At 31.2% G+C, this 17694-nt stretch overlaps 6 protein-coding genes across 6 annotated transcripts; 3 read left to right on the top strand and 3 right to left on the bottom strand.

Moving 5' to 3' along the window:
• Positions 1 to 1138: 1138 nt before the first annotated feature.
• Positions 1139 to 2457, bottom strand: FG379_000614 (uncharacterized protein; the record flags this gene model as incomplete). Its single annotated transcript, XM_067326024.1, has 2 exons — positions 1139 to 2238; positions 2310 to 2457. 2 exons carry the CDS (start codon positions 2455 to 2457, stop codon positions 1139 to 1141), a joined length of 1248 nt encoding a protein of 415 aa, XP_067182410.1.
• Positions 2458 to 3473: 1016 nt separating this feature from the next.
• On the top strand, positions 3474 to 5119 carry FG379_000613 (WD repeat; the record flags this gene model as incomplete). Its single annotated transcript, XM_067326023.1, has 2 exons — positions 3474 to 3539; positions 3602 to 5119. 2 exons carry the CDS (start codon positions 3474 to 3476, stop codon positions 5117 to 5119), a joined length of 1584 nt encoding a protein of 527 aa, XP_067182409.1.
• A 401-nt stretch (positions 5120 to 5520) lies between these two features.
• Positions 5521 to 6156, top strand: FG379_000612 (uncharacterized protein; the record flags this gene model as incomplete). Its single annotated transcript, XM_067326022.1, has 1 exon — positions 5521 to 6156. One exon carries the CDS (start codon positions 5521 to 5523, stop codon positions 6154 to 6156), a length of 636 nt encoding a protein of 211 aa, XP_067182408.1.
• A 237-nt stretch (positions 6157 to 6393) lies between these two features.
• FG379_000611 (uncharacterized protein) lies at positions 6394 to 7116 on the bottom strand (the record flags this gene model as incomplete). Its single annotated transcript, XM_067326021.1, has 1 exon — positions 6394 to 7116. One exon carries the CDS (start codon positions 7114 to 7116, stop codon positions 6394 to 6396), a length of 723 nt encoding a protein of 240 aa, XP_067182407.1.
• Positions 7117 to 7748: 632 nt separating this feature from the next.
• Positions 7749 to 11831, top strand: FG379_000610 (uncharacterized protein; the record flags this gene model as incomplete). Its single annotated transcript, XM_067326020.1, has 1 exon — positions 7749 to 11831. One exon carries the CDS (start codon positions 7749 to 7751, stop codon positions 11829 to 11831), a length of 4083 nt encoding a protein of 1360 aa, XP_067182406.1.
• Positions 11832 to 12109: 278 nt separating this feature from the next.
• On the bottom strand, positions 12110 to 14422 carry FG379_000609 (uncharacterized protein; the record flags this gene model as incomplete). Its single annotated transcript, XM_067326019.1, has 1 exon — positions 12110 to 14422. One exon carries the CDS (start codon positions 14420 to 14422, stop codon positions 12110 to 12112), a length of 2313 nt encoding a protein of 770 aa, XP_067182405.1.
• Between the last annotated feature and the right edge of the window lie 3272 nt (positions 14423 to 17694).

Raw genomic sequence — 17694 nt, 5'->3', positions numbered from 1 at the left:
TAGATGATTCATTTTATGAGATTCCTTTTTTCAGCCTTGGACTCGTTTGTCTTGTCGACAACTTGATTGGCCATAGTGCTAACTTTGGGACTTATTTTCATCAGACAAGGAGATCATAGTTCGATACAAGGGAAATAATAAAAAGCACAAATATGCTGCAGTTATGTGATGTTTTATACTGTCTTTATAAACACAATATTCAATATTGTCCCAAAAAAATTAATATATTTATTAATTCACTCATTATTGTCATTAATTCAATATTCTATTGTAATTTACTTCATATATGTAAATATTAATGATTATTTTTTTAATTTAATAATATATCAATCAACACAAAATAAGATATTATATACGTTTTTTATCATAATTTTAAGTGTAAATTTCAGCTTTAATAAAAAAATGAATCAATCTTAAATATGATTATTTCTTCATATCACATTATATTTGACCTTAATTTTGTATTTTATTTATTCAATCATTTCATAGTTCATAAGTTGCATTACCTTCGTCTATTTCAGCCTTTCTTGGAATAGTTGGCATTCTATTTTATGATTTGGATGTAGCTATATATTAAATTATTGACGCAAAATGATAATTCGTGTTTTTTATGAACTCCAAAGTTAATTACCACATAAAAAAGAGCGATCAAATAATAATTGTAAATTTAAATAAATAAAAAGAATTAGATAGCAATTCCTTTTATCAATTTATGCAGTTGTATTTTGGTACTACAATAGTTTTAACTGTAATAAATCAAGAGCATTTCAAAGTCTAACTTGTAAAGTATCGCGAAAATTCTTTTTCATCATTATGTTGTACCAACTTAATATTATCATTTGCCTTTTTGAACTAAATAAGTTATTTCATATTTTAATTCATTTTCTTATTTAACCACCTCTCGCCTCAGTTGTACTCGAATGTTAATATTTCTTTAAACGCAATCATATCGGTGTTTAACTGTAATATATTATTTTTTCCTTTAAATGTTAATTTTTAATCAATAATTTGAATGAATGGAATGTAGATTAAATATAATAAAACAAAAAAAGAAATTAAACGAAACAAACAAATAAATAAGAAATTGCCATTAGTATTTCTTTTTACCCTTATCTTTTCTGTTTATTCACGTGATGAATCATATATTTTCAAATTTTACTTGCGGTGGAGTAGTTATTCCAGAACATGAAACGTCCTTAACCTCCTTCTTTTTTCTTTTTGTACAAAGTATCAATTTCCTCGCTAATTCAGTCCATGGATAAGTTTTAATTTTTCTTGAATATACAGATGCCTCTTTTATATTATTACCTATTTGAACTCTTTTCTTAGTTACAATTAAACTGTCGCTGCAAGTTGAATGAACAAACCGTTCTGTATCCACATTATGAATTCTGTTCACGTATGACGAAACCTGTATTTTAATGTTTTTTGAGGCTCTCGCCTCCTCGCCGGACTGACGAGAACTACTTGCATCAAGTTTATCTTCTGATATTGGTGAATCCGCTGTAAGACTATTGGTTGATGGTATGTCTGTATCTGGAGAATTAATATCACTTTTGACGTTAATTTTGTTTTTCACTCGTTCACCTTTTACTTTCTTGCCATGCTCATTTTTTTCAATAGTAATTGTTTTCTTTTCGGCTTCATCACTACTATTTAATTCCAATTCTGAATTTTCTATTGACTCGACTTTATAATCCTGTGGCCCTATTTCATTGTTTTGACCTTCTTCAATGATGTATTTCGCCAACTCTTCTAATGGCTTTAATTCATTATATTCAAGTAAACCATTTAGTGATACTGTGTAGACGAAATGTTTTAAACAATAGTTTACATGTGAAACTGCTGTTATCGACTCTATATGAGGCCAATGATGGCAATAAATATGACTATACACCCTAAATAATCTTCTTAATATATTTCTTACTATTGATTGAAACTCATTGGAAAATGGAATTCCTATTTCAAATTTAATTGGCAGTAAGTGAATATAAACTGAGTAAATTGTTAATTGTTGAAGCTTACCTGGCTTTAATGGGAATATACTTGTATCTGATATCTGCGAATCTACCCACAAAAATAATGATTTTACATAAACTGTTGCTGGTAACGGTAACGCTGCCTTTTTTGGATCTTCTTGCCATTTGAAAACCATAAAATGAGCCCTCATTAGTGGGCAATGACACACATTGCATACAAATCCCCATGCCATCTGTGCATCCTTAAATAAATCCATTACTAAATAGTAATATAATTAATTCAAAATTAATTGATGGTTTGAAAATTAATGTTTTATTCACTAAACCTACCTTTCTGAGCAGTCCATTCATTTTCTGGAACACCTTTTGGTACCTTTACAGCTTCATATAATAAAGATGTGTCAAATACATTGTTGAGTACAGTACATGATATAGGTGCCTTCAAAGTATCACCTGAAAGTCTCTTATTGACCTCCATTATTTTTTATAGGTAATATCGATTCCGGACTTTTGATTTATTTACTAAATGTACATATATATTCAATAATAGTTCACGAATTAATTTTAATTTAAGTCGTTATTTGTATTCACATATATTATTTTATATAGTTTACTCGAAACGGTAAATGGCATTTCAACTTCTTTTTTATCATAATAATAATCAAATAAACAAGCCAATATTTTATTTAGTTCACTTTCCTTTTTTTTAATTCTCTTTAACATTACACTTCAACATATTTTTAACTTCTTACTCTGAGATTAAATTGCCATTTATATTTAATTTACATAAACTAATTTACGAGAATGATAAATCCTTTATATTTTAAACATATTCTCATTATATTATTACCTAATACACATTTGTACTTATCTGAATTACCGTTATTGCATGCATATTTTTCAAATTACATGCATGCAAATTTAATATCCACATTAACTATTTAATTAGGATCCTTGATTAAAAGTAAGTCGATGCTAAAATATTTATGAATAAAACTAAAAAAATATTTACTTTTTATTTTAAAGATAAAGCTATTTTAATTCAACCAAGAAATTGCGGCGAGACAAAGAATGACATAAATATTTGAATTCAATTATTTAGAAAAGATATGAGTTATTAAATGCTCGAGATTAAAGCAAAGTAAAAATGTCAATTCCTTGTGTTTGTCTTGCAGTGTCATTTTAAAAACATTACATTGGAAATGTGGGAGGAATTTACTCAAAAGTAAATATTGATGTTTTATGGCGCCAGATAATTCAAAAAATATTAAATTTAATGCGGTACGATGGTTACAAGTGGAGGAAAGTTTAAGTTAGTGTCCTTTTTTCTTCTTTTTTTAGAGGTTAGGCTTGTTTAACGGACAGAGTTTTAATTAGTTTTGAGCCAATTAAAGGATGTAAAATGGGAGATAAATCTAAGGTGAGTTTCATATTAAACGGAAAGAATGGGTTTTACTTTTATCGATTATTACTTATCTGTCACGTTTTGACAAAATGCAAGATAAACCAAAAATTAAATTATATCATAATTATAATATAAAGACGAGTGACAGATATAATGTAATTCTTTCCTAATTAAGTATTAACAACATGTGTTAACTTTTTCCTAAAACAAAAAATAGGGTAGAAAGCACATAGACATATCGGAGGATGGTCTTCCGAGTAAATTCACCCCAGACAAAACAAAATCAGAAATGTATGAAAAACAAGAGGGATTTTTAAATGTAGAGGGTGATTTTGCGGAAGAGTTTGATGACGAAATAGAGACTGAGGAAGAAGTAATCGGCGAAAACGGTGACGAAGAAATGGTAAATGAAGGCAGTAATAACGATAAAAAGGGTGGTTATTTATATGATGAAAGTGAAATAATGGAGCAATATTGGCTTCCAGGAATGAATGATAACATTAATAATGAAGAGTTAGTTTACGAGCCAAAAGCATACAAGATGTACCACAAGTGTTTAGTAGAGTGGAGTTGTTTAACTTTAGATGTAATACCAGATAAACTTGGTGAAAACAGAACCCAATTTCCTCATACCTGTTTTGTAGCTGCTGGTACCCAGGCAAATTCTGACGAAAATAACAACATATTACTTATGAAATGGTCTAGAATGCATAAAACAAAAAGAGATCGTGATGACAATGATTATTATAATTTTTCTGACAGTGACACTGATTCGGACAACGATTCAGATGATTGTTATGTAGATGAGGATCCAATAGTGGATGTAGAGGCCATTCCTCACAAAGGAACAGTCAATAGAATTAGAGTTTGTCCACAGATTCCTAATTTAATTTCGACCTGGTCTGAACTTGGAAATGTGAGTATGTGGGATATTTCAAATCCATTAGACAATTTAAACAATACTGGTAAATCAGGTTCTAATAAAAAAAAACCATCTAATCTTGCTAAAAAATCAACAATAAAGCCAAAATTTACCTACGATGGTCATCTTGATGAGGGATTTTCAATGGACTGGAATCCAAACAAGGTTGCCTATTTCGTTTCTGGAGATAGAAAAGGTAATATATGCTATTGGCAACCTATTCAGGGAGGAAAATGGAATGTAGTTACTATCAGAGACCACTTTCAGTCAAGTGTAGAAGCACTAAAATGGAAGAATGATAAAGATAGTTGTGATATATTTGCCGCAGGATTGGTCAATTCTAACATCTGTATTATTGATGTCAGAAGTAATTCTGACATACTTACAATTAATAATTCTCATAAGGGCGATGTTAATTGTCTTTCCTGGAATCCATTTTCTGAAAACCTTTTACTAAGTGGTAGCGATGACTGTACTGTTAAACTATGGGATATAAGAAATATTAAAGATCCGGCTGAACTGTTCAACTTCCACAGAGAGCCTATTCTATCCGTTGATTGGCACCAACAAGATCAAGACGTATTCCTCTCGGCATCTTTAGATAATTCCATTAGTTTCTGGGATATCGGAATAGAAGAAGACAATGATTCAACTAAGGTTGTTAAAGAAAACATTGATATCCCAAACAAGCTATTGTTTTTGCACATGGGGCAGGAGCATATTGCAGAAGCAAAATGGCACAAACAAATACCTGGGTTAGCCATTTCTACTGCTCAGGATTCTCTTAATGTGTTTATTCCGAGAAACTTGTAGATATTTAGCCTCATTGTAATGTAAAACTATTAATAATAGTAAAAACAATTCACTTGTTCGCGTTTTTAACCTCGCCTTTATAAAACACTGCTATCCCAACTTTTCTGTTGCCTTTTGTGATTTAATTGCCTTCGGTGGGCCCCTTTTATATCATGTAACTCTGAAAATTTCATATAAAATTGATTTTATCTTAGTATATTAAAAGTTGAAAAACAAGATATTCATGTTATATATGCATTTCTCAATGAAACGGATCAACTTTGTGTTACTGTGAAAACAGCTTTAAAAGGGCGGGAAATACATAAATGGTTTAAATTGACATTTGAGAATAAATCACTAGGATTATTCTTAGAAAAGAAACGCAAAGTTTTTGTTTCCATTTTAGGTTATTCTAAAGATAAATGACTGAGGAAGATTCATCTTATTATTCTGAGGATTCTGAGAGGAATATCACATCAGAAGAGGATGAATGGGAGTATGAGGATGAGTTGGACGATGAATATTCAGAAGTTACTGGAAACAAAGAGACAAGGGAGGTCTATGGACTGACAGTTATAGGAGAAAAAATTTTGGATAAGATAGAGAGTGGTAACGCAGAGAGTGGAAATATCTTGGGTGGTGATCTGGGATTTAATATAGATGGATCAGACGGTGAAACGAGTTGGATTAGAGTATTAATAGATAATAGCATTCAGATAGACCATGTAACTGTGATAAACAAAATAATTGACAAAGTATTCAATGAAAATTTGACCTCTAAACTCGATGAAATGGAATTTCCGTTAAAAATAAAAATTAAAGATAAAACAACAAAAAAAGAAGAAATTCTAATGTTGGACTTCAAACATCCGAGAGGGGATGAAATATTATTGGCTGATATCCCGTCAGAGAGTAAGCATGTAGTTAATTCATTGATTTCTCATCTCCACATTTATAGATACAACAATAATAATATTAAATTTATTAACTACCATAATGACTCAGAAGTAGATGGTAAATTCGGTTTTAAATCGTGGCACAAATACAAGCATGTATGAATAATGTAATGTTTTTATGGAAAAAAATGGTATTTCTTTCCCATTCTGTTATACAGCTTTACCGAAATTCGAACATATTTCTAGTATTATTTTGTATAGCATCAATGCAACACTTTGATTTTAGTAGTAAAAATAGTTCAGTTAGTTTTTTATTTATATAGTAATTTATAGTTATAAACTTAAATAGTTCTTTTACGTAATCCATGTTTTTTGATAAAATTTATTATTTCAAAAAAATCAATACTTTAGTTGTGCTACAATAGAAGAAGTTTGATTATTGTCATTTCCATTTTGGATTCCAGTTTGATTACCAATGTTTTCGAAAGACTGTTTAATTGGTTCGTCAATATTAACATACTCAGGATAAGGATTTACATTATCGGATACATTATATCCTCTAATACCTTCTTTATATGCAATATGTGAGACTCTAATACACTTTCTATTCCCACATGACATTTGAAAAGGTTCATTTGTCTTAATAGTTGACATTTTAAGAAAATCAGAAGGAGAGTCACAGCCTACTATTTTTCCAAAAAGGTAGGCCAAAACATTAGATGTATATGTAATCCAAGGTTCATATGTATTTGGAAGGTGTAATTTTATTACTGGGCAGTAATTATGTTTATTTATGGGTCCAAGCCACTCACAACATTCATTAAATGCTCCTCCATACTTAGATGGATCCATCATAAACTGGAGTTTAAAATGTGGGGAGTCTTCGACAGGGCTGTCGTCTCTTGGTACATCCTTTCCTATTGAATATAAAAGTTGATCTTGCAGTTCATTTGTTGGCCAGAAGTATCTCAACCTACTTGATAATTCATGGTCCAAAAAAATTCTTTCCTTCATTGATGTCACAAGTTCTCTTACTTCGCCATCTGTCCTCCTTAAGTTTGAATCTGGGACGGTTATTTTCACAGATCTATTATTTACATTATCTCTCGTTTTTGAATTCATTCTAACAATATGTAGACTAGTAAACAATCTTATACATTAAACTATTATTATTTCTTAAAAATGAACTACTTGTTTAGACTAACTTAGAATTTGGACTTTAGCACCTTTTTCTAACTATATCAAAATAAGATTATCATAAAATTTGTTGTGGCGTCAAAGTCAATGGAAATTTGTGCCTTCTTATTGCCTTTTCATATATAATCTTCTAGTTTCTCACCAATTACACTGCCTTGTTTATTTGTCTTGAAATTGTTCACTTAAGGTCCCATAGTGACTAATGTACACACCAGTTTGCCGCCAATTACGGTGTGCACATTTTGCGCATGCATGCCTGCATCTTTTGCATATTGATTAAAAATAGAGGATACCAGTGGCCACTAAATAGAATATTCTCAATGTATTTTCAGAGTAATATACACAATGAGTAAGGACTTATTTTAAATAACTTCGGGAATAATGGTAAGAAGTAGAGTATTATTTTAACAATTCAGAGGTGGGAAGCGGCTCCGTGAGTTATTCTAGCGGGAATAGAGGGAAAGAGTTGTATATGGGTATAATCTAATTGTGGGTAACAAAATGAAATAATAGTAGTAATCATGAAATGAAAAGGATGAATACACTGCGAAAAGAGGATGACAGTAAGTGGTGTTAGACAGTTTTCGCATTTACTATTGGAGGAGAATGAGGAGTATATTGGAGATTTTTCGTGTATATGCACAAGCAATATAAAGAAAAGAGTTAACGGACGGAGTTTCAAGGGGAGAATTAGAATAGGAAGCAAGAGTATAATTATAGAGCCGGATGATTCCAATATGAGTCTTTTAAAGGTTCTTTTTGCGCAAATAAGTAGGATTAGGGTGGAGAAAGTTAATAGAATGATGATAATTAATTGCAGGTCACTAAGGCTAATTAGTGTACAAATAATAGAGGGAAAATCGCGAACAGTAACTCCAAGTGAAATTTTGTCATCTGGAGAGGGTGTTGAGTTGAGGATGTCAAAAAGGGATCCTGATGATATAAAGGAAGCTGAACCTGAGTTTGAATTATGTATTAAGGTATCAGAGGACAAGGGATTGGAATTGATGGATTTATGCTTGGAGCTTTATGGATCCCAAAAAAAAGGAGGAAATTTATCGAAAAATGAAAATTGCATGGAAGACATGAGTTTAATGATTAGTAACTGGCTGGGGAGACTGTATGACAATGAAGTTTTAAATGTGGAATACGAATTTTTGTTAGATCATAGAGATAGGTTCTTGCTTGAAAAACCACTTATAGTGAACAGAATAAAGCCCTTTTCAAAATTAAGAGGTGTCTTGCATATTCTTTCATCAGGTATATGTTTTAAGTTTCTTCCAAATTTTTCAAATAAAAGATTTAAAAGAATACCACTTGACAATATATGGTTTATTTTCAAGAGAGTATATTCAACAAAGCCTAATTCTGTTGAGATTATATATGAAAAGGAAGGAAAAAGAAATATTTCCGGAAAAATTTCTGCTAAAAAAAATACATGGAGAAGTATATTTATTGAATTTCAAACAGACGGTGACAGAGAGCATTTTGTATCCTTTTTACAATCGTTTTTGATAAAAAATAAGGAGAGCATAATTAACGATGGTTCTATTTCATATGCATCATGTGATTGTTGTTTCGATAATAAAGCTCCATCTTGTCTTCCAATGTTATTTATAGATCCATTATATGCTGGGCAGAGTTTGTGTTTTAGAAAGCATATGCAAAACCTCTGGGTAAATGGTACCATATCAACCTACCATTATATAGACTATTTAAATGGAATAGGAGGAAGATCTAGAGGAGATTTGACGCAATATCCTGTTTTTCCTTGGACTGTAATCAATTTTGATGATGACAGTAAATTGGGAAATAACATAGATGAATTCGAATTAGAATCGAATTATAGAGATTTATCCAAGCCCCTTGGAAGTATTAATGAGAGCAACTTGGAAATACTCAAGCAAAGAATGAGAGATCTGCCATTGCAAGAACAATTTTTATATGGATCTCATTACTCCAATCCAGGTTACATTTCTTATTTTTTGATCAGAAAATACCCAGAATATCAGTTAAAGCTACACTGTGGCGATTTCGATGTTTGGAATAGAATGTTTCATTCAATAAACGATACTTGGAAGACAGTATTAGAGGGAAAGACTACATATATGGAATTAATACCTCAATTTTACGAGCAAAATCCTGACTTCTTACTTAATGATAGATTATCAATTAGAACGAATCAGGGTAAATTATTGAATGTTCAAATACCAAATTGGGTGATTTCCGCATCTAGTATATATTTGAAAGGAACTGGTTCTTCTTTGGACAACATCAAAACAATAGGAGCATCAGAACACCAAAAGGCGGAGGCTTTTTTAAGATTAATGAGATATTCATTGGAGGGGAGAGTTGTGAGTAAGACTATAAATGAATGGATAGACCTCATATTTGGATATAAACAAAGAGGAAAAGAAGCAGCCAAACACAACAATTTATTTCATCCAATAACATACATTAATTCTTCAATATACCTTCAAAAAAAATCTCCCATAAATTCAATATTTAATTGTGGTGTTGAAAATGATCTGGCTATTAAGTCCCAAGTTGAGGAGTTTGGTCAGGTTCCTATACAATTGTTTAGTGATCCACATCCAAAAAGGAACTGTGAATATATAGATAATAATTATATTTTATCGCAGTTGGACGACATTTACTCCAATTCACCCTGGTTCGTATTGCTCAAAAACAATCCTATGCTTATTAGATCTGAGTTTGATTTTAATTCCGAATATAATAATGCGAGTGTTGATCATAGCCTGTATAGAGAAGATAAAGGTGAGAACAACGAAACTTATAAAAGTACGGGAAAGTGTCAAACCAATAACACACGAAACTATGAAAAAGGTATAAATAGACCTGTATACGAGAAAATAGATTTAAGTAGTCCAAAAAATTGGAACAAACATAGTATGTTGAATTATGAATTCAAAACAGGTGATAATGACGGTGAAAGTGAAAAGGAATATGAAGAGGAATGGGGTGAAAAAGGTGGAATGGACGAGGATTTGAATTTCAACAAGCTAATTGTTGATTTTGAAAAAAGTTATATATTGAATATAAAGAGCGAACAGACAATAACAAGAGGAATTCATTTATATGGTTCCGTAGAATCTGGAAAAGACAACTTGTTCCAGTTAATAAGCAACTCCTTGACGTTAGGTGACGAAAATGAATTTAGGGATTCACTATTGGTGGATGCGCATGAAAACCTAGATTTTACACTATTATGTACACTTTTCGTGAGAAATGGTTACTTGAATTTTTATGTAAAGAGAAATTGTGCAAAAAAACAACCATTTATGAGAATATACTCAGGTTACGTAAATGGCAAAAAAAACAACTTTAATGAAGGTGAAATCACAAGTATGAATGTTTTGTTGTGTGAAATAAGTAAATTCAAACACAACAATATAAAAAGCAGCTGTGTTTATTTGACTTTAGGAACATTATCTGGAGATGTTTATTATTTGAAATATAAATTGTTGATAAAAACCGATAATAAAGACGAAGATACATACTTAGTGGTACTAAAAGACGAGAGAGTTATTCAAAATAACATGGACAGTGGAATTAAATTCATCTATAGTATTGATTATGGCATGACTTCAGCAGTATCGGTTATATCTTCAAACGGCTCATTACTACTTTGTAAAAATTGTAATGAAGAGGATGATTTTAAAAAAACCACCTGGTTTCCATTAATAGATATTCCAATGAAAAATAAAAAGGTAAATGGTGTATTGCACTTTGGTTTGAAACAAGAAACAAACAATGATGATTTGAATTCAATTAGAGTAGATGACATGTTAAATATAAACAAATTAGCGACGGTAGAAGATGTTAAAGAACACAATTTTTCAAATTTATTAGGCGGAAATAAAGATGAAAAAAAGAAGTCTAGATACGCAAAAATAACAAAAGATGTTGATACTGAGGGTTTTATATTATCATTTATACTGGAAAATAATAACTATAACAGAGTTTTTTGGTGTTTAAATGAGAATGGCGTGTTTTCTGTCGATTTATTTGGAGATATGTTGTTAAACTTATTAATAACAAAGTACGAATACGGCAATAGTGTAATTAAACAAATACAAAATTCAAAATCAATTTCATGGATTAAATTAAAGTGTAAAAACAGGAAAAAAGAGGGGGATCTTATCGTTTACTTTGGGAAAGTTGTTTCTCAATTTGCAGGACTTGGAGATGATGATGAATTAAAAATAGGGACAACAATAATTATAGTTTGGAGTTGTAACGGCAATTGTAATGTTAAAGTTCAAAGAGTATTAATAGTCTCTGGATTTGAAGTTGATGATAATAGTAACTCTTGTGTATCATGGGACAATCACAAAAAAGGAATCGTTTTGGTAGGTACGATAACTGAAAATAGTGGTGTTAACAATAAGGACGGAAAGAGAGGAATGTATTTTATATCACAAAATGTATGGAATCTGAGTGGGAGAAACAGAAACAATTCTGATATTATTTTGTTGGATGCTGAGAATAATCCCAATTTTAACTCACTTATATCATTTAATGACTATAAAAACAAACTGTCCATAAAATGTACGAGAAATAACATAATTCTACACGGCAATAACTGCAAATCTTTGTTTGTATTAACTGTTAACTGACTTTCTTCTCGTTGTCTTGTAGTTGACCAGAATTTACGAGATACTGGACTAATCTATCGACATTTAAGGAGTGATTAACGGTCTCTCAGTTCATTCTCAATTATTAAACAAAAAAATGACTCAAACTCTGACTCAAGGAAACAAAAATATAAAAAAATTAATATGGAACTAAGATAAACTAACTCACTCGCAAATTCACAAAACAATAACTTGAGCAACACAAAAAAACTCGCTCTTTGAGAAATAATTAATAAACAAAGTCTAAAAATGTTAAAAAATTAGTCTTTTTTGGCGTCCTGCCTGCCATTAATGATATTATAAATTTTTTCAATTAAACTAGAGTAATGTTTTCCAGCCTTATGTCTCATGAGTTTGTTGGTGGGAGTAAGGAGCCCATTCTCAATGGTGAATCCTTCACACTCAAGTAAAAAGTCCCCGATTTTTTTAAAACCTTTTATTCCCTGTTTTAATTCAACCTCCTTTAAAGAATAAATTATGGCTTTTCTTAATTCAGTGCTCTTTGAACCTGATGAAGACAGATAAACGTTGTTTGCCTCTTCGCAAAGCTCTTTAACCAACGAATTATCCACCACGGAATCCGACGCGATGTTTTTCTTAATCCAGGTCTTTGTGTATTCTGGATCCGGAACAATGAATGCAACTATTGACGATTCTGTTGTCAAAGCTGTGATGAATATTTGCGAAACAAATGGAGAATGAGCAAGGTATATGTTTTCCAAAGCCTCTGGAGAGATATACTCACCCTGTGAAAGCTTAAATAAGTGTTTTCTTCTGTCAATAATCCTAACGGTCCCATTTTCGGTTATCTCTGCTACATCACCTGTGTGCAGCCAACCGTCGCTATCTATAGCCTCGGCTGTCTCTTTTGGTTGTTTTAAGTATCCTTTAAATATGGTTGCACCTCTAATGAGCAATTCACCGCGTGGTGGGTTAGCCTTAGAGTCGTATTCCATCTCAGGAATACTCAGCAGTCTGTATTCTATGCACGGAATTGGACCTCCAACATTATCTACGCGTAAATCCGTAAATTCAGGGCAAAATGCAGCCAATGCCTCTGTTGTACCGTAACCTTGAACTAAGTTTGTTCTCAAAACCGCGCGCATGTTCCTTTGTGTATCATTGTCCAGAGGTGCTGCACCACTAAGGGTAAATTTGATCTTGCCGCCCAAAACTGAACTTATTTTCTTGAATACTAGCGTATCATATAACCAATGTTTAACAGGGTGATTGCTCTCAGTTTTGCGCTTAACCAACTTGAAGAAGAATCTCTGAGTGAAATCGCTCTTCTTTCTAACTTCTGGAAGAATCTTACCCTTGTATATTCTCGTAAAAAGCCTCGGAACTGCAATAAACACGGTTGGCTTGGCTGCCTGCATGTCCTCCCCTATCTTAAGTATGTCACCGCCGTAAAAACATATCGTCGCTCCTGAATATGTCAGAATATGTTGAACCTCACGCTCGAAAATATGGGCTTGAGGCAAAAAACTAAGGTACCTATCGGTCGGGCCTAATGAACAATCAGATCTGTTTAAAAATGACCTCAGTGAAGATGCCGCTCCGGAAATCCAGTTACCGTTTGTGTGTATAGCACCTTTCGGAACTCCAGTGGTACCAGATGTAAAGTAAATAGAATTTATATCATTATATCCTGAGGGGGTTGGCTGTTGAGGATTACTGAACCCAAGAATCATGACAGCCTCAAATGTAATAAATTTGACGTGATCTGGAATGCTATATGGCTCTAATGACACCTCCTCACCATATGCACGCAAGTATTCCTTTGTTTTTTCTACCTTGTGTAGAGGGGAATCAGGATCACCTCCGTTATCCGGCCTCAATAAGACAACGTAACGAATTGCAGGTGTTTCGTGCAAAACACCAAGAATAGTTTTGAGTGCCTCCATTGATACAACCACAGTGGATGACTTAACTAAGTTAATGCTATGTGCCACTCCTTCCGTACCCAAAGCGTCGTACATTGGACTCAGTACAATGCCAAATGTGGAACATGCTATTTCTGTAAGACTCCACTCTAACCTATTTTTAGTCAATATAGAAATTACTCTAACTGGTTTCTCAATGTCAGGTGAATGATCTACAAATGGAACCGCGTCCTTAAGAGCCAGTAGACCCGAACCGAATTCACTCGCTAGTGTTAATACTGACGAGTAACGGTACCATTCAAAGATAGGTATGTTCTTTTTCTTTTTCTTCTTTGCTAACTTTTGATCATCATCCTCTTTTAGTCTCGTAATTGGATCATAGTGTTTCGATTCTTTTTGTTTTCTTCTTCCAAATAGGTAACCATCTGAACTTGCTACCATTCCTCTTTTCAATAACTCAATTAAATTAGATATCTCATTCTCAAAATTACCTATTAATGCTCCCTTGTGCTCCCAGTGACGGTAAATTGAGGACATTAAAGGGTTGTCATCTGTACCTTCTAATGCCACAGAGTGAACCGTTTTTTTCCAATTTCCCAAGTGATACTTGTTCTTCTTGCTGCAACCTATCAAAGTAATCGACATTATAAACACAAACACTAAAAGCGATAGTTTTTGAACCTTCATGTCTATAATATTCAAATAATTATTGTTTTTGTAGAGAGAAGTTGATAACAATTAAAAATTTCTTCCCCCTCCAAAAATTACTCCTTTTATGTATTCTTGTAAAATGCCCTTTTTGCAACACAGTACTATCTTTGCTCAGTACTTCTTTATCAAAGTGCAGATGGATAGATAGATAGATAGATATGTTTCCTGAAATTTCACAACGCCAGATTATTGATTTTTAAATTGAACAAATATATTCAATATAGAACAGTTTCACAAATATTTTTATTTAACCTGGACTCTTGTTTTAGGGTTCGCTCAGAATAAAGGTTTTATTTCACTTGCTTAATTATGTATAAATATGCATAAATATTCACAAATAAATTAAATACCCTTTAGGAGCGAAAATAGATATTATTGTTTTGATGTATTTATGTATCTTTATGCACTTATTTAACTATAGTATACAATACCCATTTCTTTTTTATTTTTTCTGCGCTTTTGTCCACTTCTAATGATTATTTAACTTATGGATATAGACTTGTGATATTTATTTATGCTCAAATCCAACCATTATAATTATATTTAAGTTTCATGGTACCGCAACATTAGTGCGCCTAATATTTTATTAAATGCCATTCACTTGGTCCATAGATAGGTACCATAATATTTGGCGCCATGGTATGTATTGGTTTTTTTTCTTTGGCAATATTTAAATAGATATCTGTATTTAGTTATACAAATACAAATGAACTTGGTGTGAAATTCTGTCATATTTTTATTCAATTTTTGATTCGCTGCACTGTATGTTTCAGACTAAATTACTATTTTACGGTTAAACTTTGTTTATTTTCATGCACACAGTGTTTACTACTTGTTCAATTAATTAAACTATTCAAATGTTGTGAGTAGAGATTAATTTGAGCCGAAACAACATAAGGAGTGTTCATTAATTTCCTGTAAATGAGTTTGATTACGCATAAGTTAAATCCTAAATCTCCGTTGTTTGAATATAAAATGCATGAATAATAGCTGCCAGAAATTTATATAGCATTTCGATTCCAAAAAAAACATATTTACTCTGTTTTCTATTATCTGGTCATAATAACTCAACTTTGTAGAATAAACAAAAACGCAAATACTCATTGCACTTTATTGTATTATTTTGCGTTGATCCATTTTCTGTATTTAAAAGTTAACTCGGGAAATGCGTTTTTGAATGACTATTATTTCCATTTGATTTTTGTAAATGATTTGTCATCTTCTAATTGAAATAGCAATAAACGAACTCAAACAAAAATATTAACTGCCAAGCTACAAAACTCGAATTATTTATTTTTTCTCCATTTTAGGACCCAAATGAACTACTAGAAGTTTATAGGTATGTCTTATTCGTGTTGAGTGCTCCACACACACCTATGTTTTTACATGTATGCAATCACCTTAACAGAACGGTATTAATACGCATAAGTCTCGCAGTTACGACTTTAATGTGGCACTGTTACATGCATATTATTGCAGAAATACATATTGTTTTAGAAGAAGAAATCCAACTGATAGGTTAAATGGGGGCATAGTGTATCAAGTTGAATGTCAAAAAAAATTTTAATTAAAACGTAAAATGACCATCTAAGCTGTGGGATAGATAACAAAAATTATGCAGTGGGGAAATAAGAAGAAGAGAAATGAGGCTGAACTTGTCAATATTCAACTACTTATTAGGCGAAGTTTGTTTTGTACGCTGACTCCAGAAAGAAGAGGTGAATAGCGGTATTTGTAGTACGCGTAAATACAACGCTATTCCACAATCTACATTGATTTTGAAAAGTGCTAGAATGAAACGTTTAACTGTCCCCAGGAGCGGAAATTTTTCCGATATCACTTTTCTAGTCAATATAACAGTGAGAACAACTTCAAGGTGTAGGTAGATAAAAAAATTTGGCGGAATTTAGGCGGGAAGACGGTTTATCTGTAAATGATGACAAAACCAAAAAATAAGTCAAATTATATAGGTAGATAGAAAAAATTAAATAATAAATATAAATAATGCTAATTAAGATTATAATAAATACAAATAGAGTCAATTATTAATTTTTAAATCTATAATAAATGGTAGATCAACGATATTTATGAATAAAGCAAATCAAAATAGGAAAAAAAAGGCGGTATCTGACAAAAAAAATTAATATTATATTTCTTCTAAAAAAGTAGAGAAAGAGAAGCAAATTAACTAACCAATTGGCTGGAAAGAATGGAAATGAGTTGAGTCAGGTACTCAAGTTAAAATACAGTGAAAAAGTAGAGGAGATAGAGAAGGAAAGCGTTGCTGTGAATTATATATGTATGTACGGATATATATATTTGATTAACATTTATGTGTATATACACTATTAACGAATATAGATATATTTACATATATCTATATATGTGAAGTCATATCTATGTAATATGTAATTACAAAAATAAATGCATATTTATTCTATTTATGTGAATGTTAAACATAAATATAAATATCTACATACATTCACACGGGGAAAAGAAAAAGCAGTAATTAGGAGTGAGAGGTAACAGTAAAATAATAGAGAATACTTCGTTTTTACTACTACTTATCGTTGGTTTTATTACATTACTTTACATAACATTAGTTTTTAGACAAGCTGGAGTGAAATATCATATTGGAAGTTGAAAATATAAATAAAATATTTCCAGAAGAAAGAAAAATTGAGATATTTATATTAATAAAACCTCCTTGCTTTGAATTGTCTCATTTCAGTCAATAATCTTTAAATCGCAAATAAAATTGTATTTATTGTTAAAATAACAAAAGCAATAATAATATAAATTTTCTGTACAACTTAAAAATTAATAATCAATAATAAAGACTTTTTTTAACATAAAGTAATAATACCACCAAAAAAAGGTGAGATTAAAATTTCGCTTATTCTAGTAATACGGACCTGCTGTTTTTTGGTTATTTACTTCATTTTAATAAGAACTCAAGAAAAATATTAGTTTACAGAAAAATAGAGCAGACCTATATATACAAATAGTAATAAACAAATATATATATTTGTTTATTTATTTATTTGCAACTTCATTACTGAATAATTAAGATGTAATATAGGAAATTCAGAAAGGGATTTTCTTTTTTTAGAAAATCAAAGATTCGAAACAACAGAATAGTAATTGAATTGATTTATTTTTCAATATAAATAAAAGGATAATTCAGAAACTCTTCTTTTTATATTCTGAGTTTTATGTTAATAAAGTTATTTGGGATTATTAATAAT

Source organism: Cryptosporidium bovis (genome assembly GCF_009768925.1).
Source record: "Cryptosporidium bovis isolate 45015 chromosome Unknown contig_14, whole genome shotgun sequence".
In the NCBI taxonomy this organism is placed as follows: Eukaryota; Apicomplexa; class Conoidasida; order Eucoccidiorida; family Cryptosporidiidae; genus Cryptosporidium; species Cryptosporidium bovis.
This window is presented reverse-complemented; position numbering and strand designations above follow the sequence as displayed.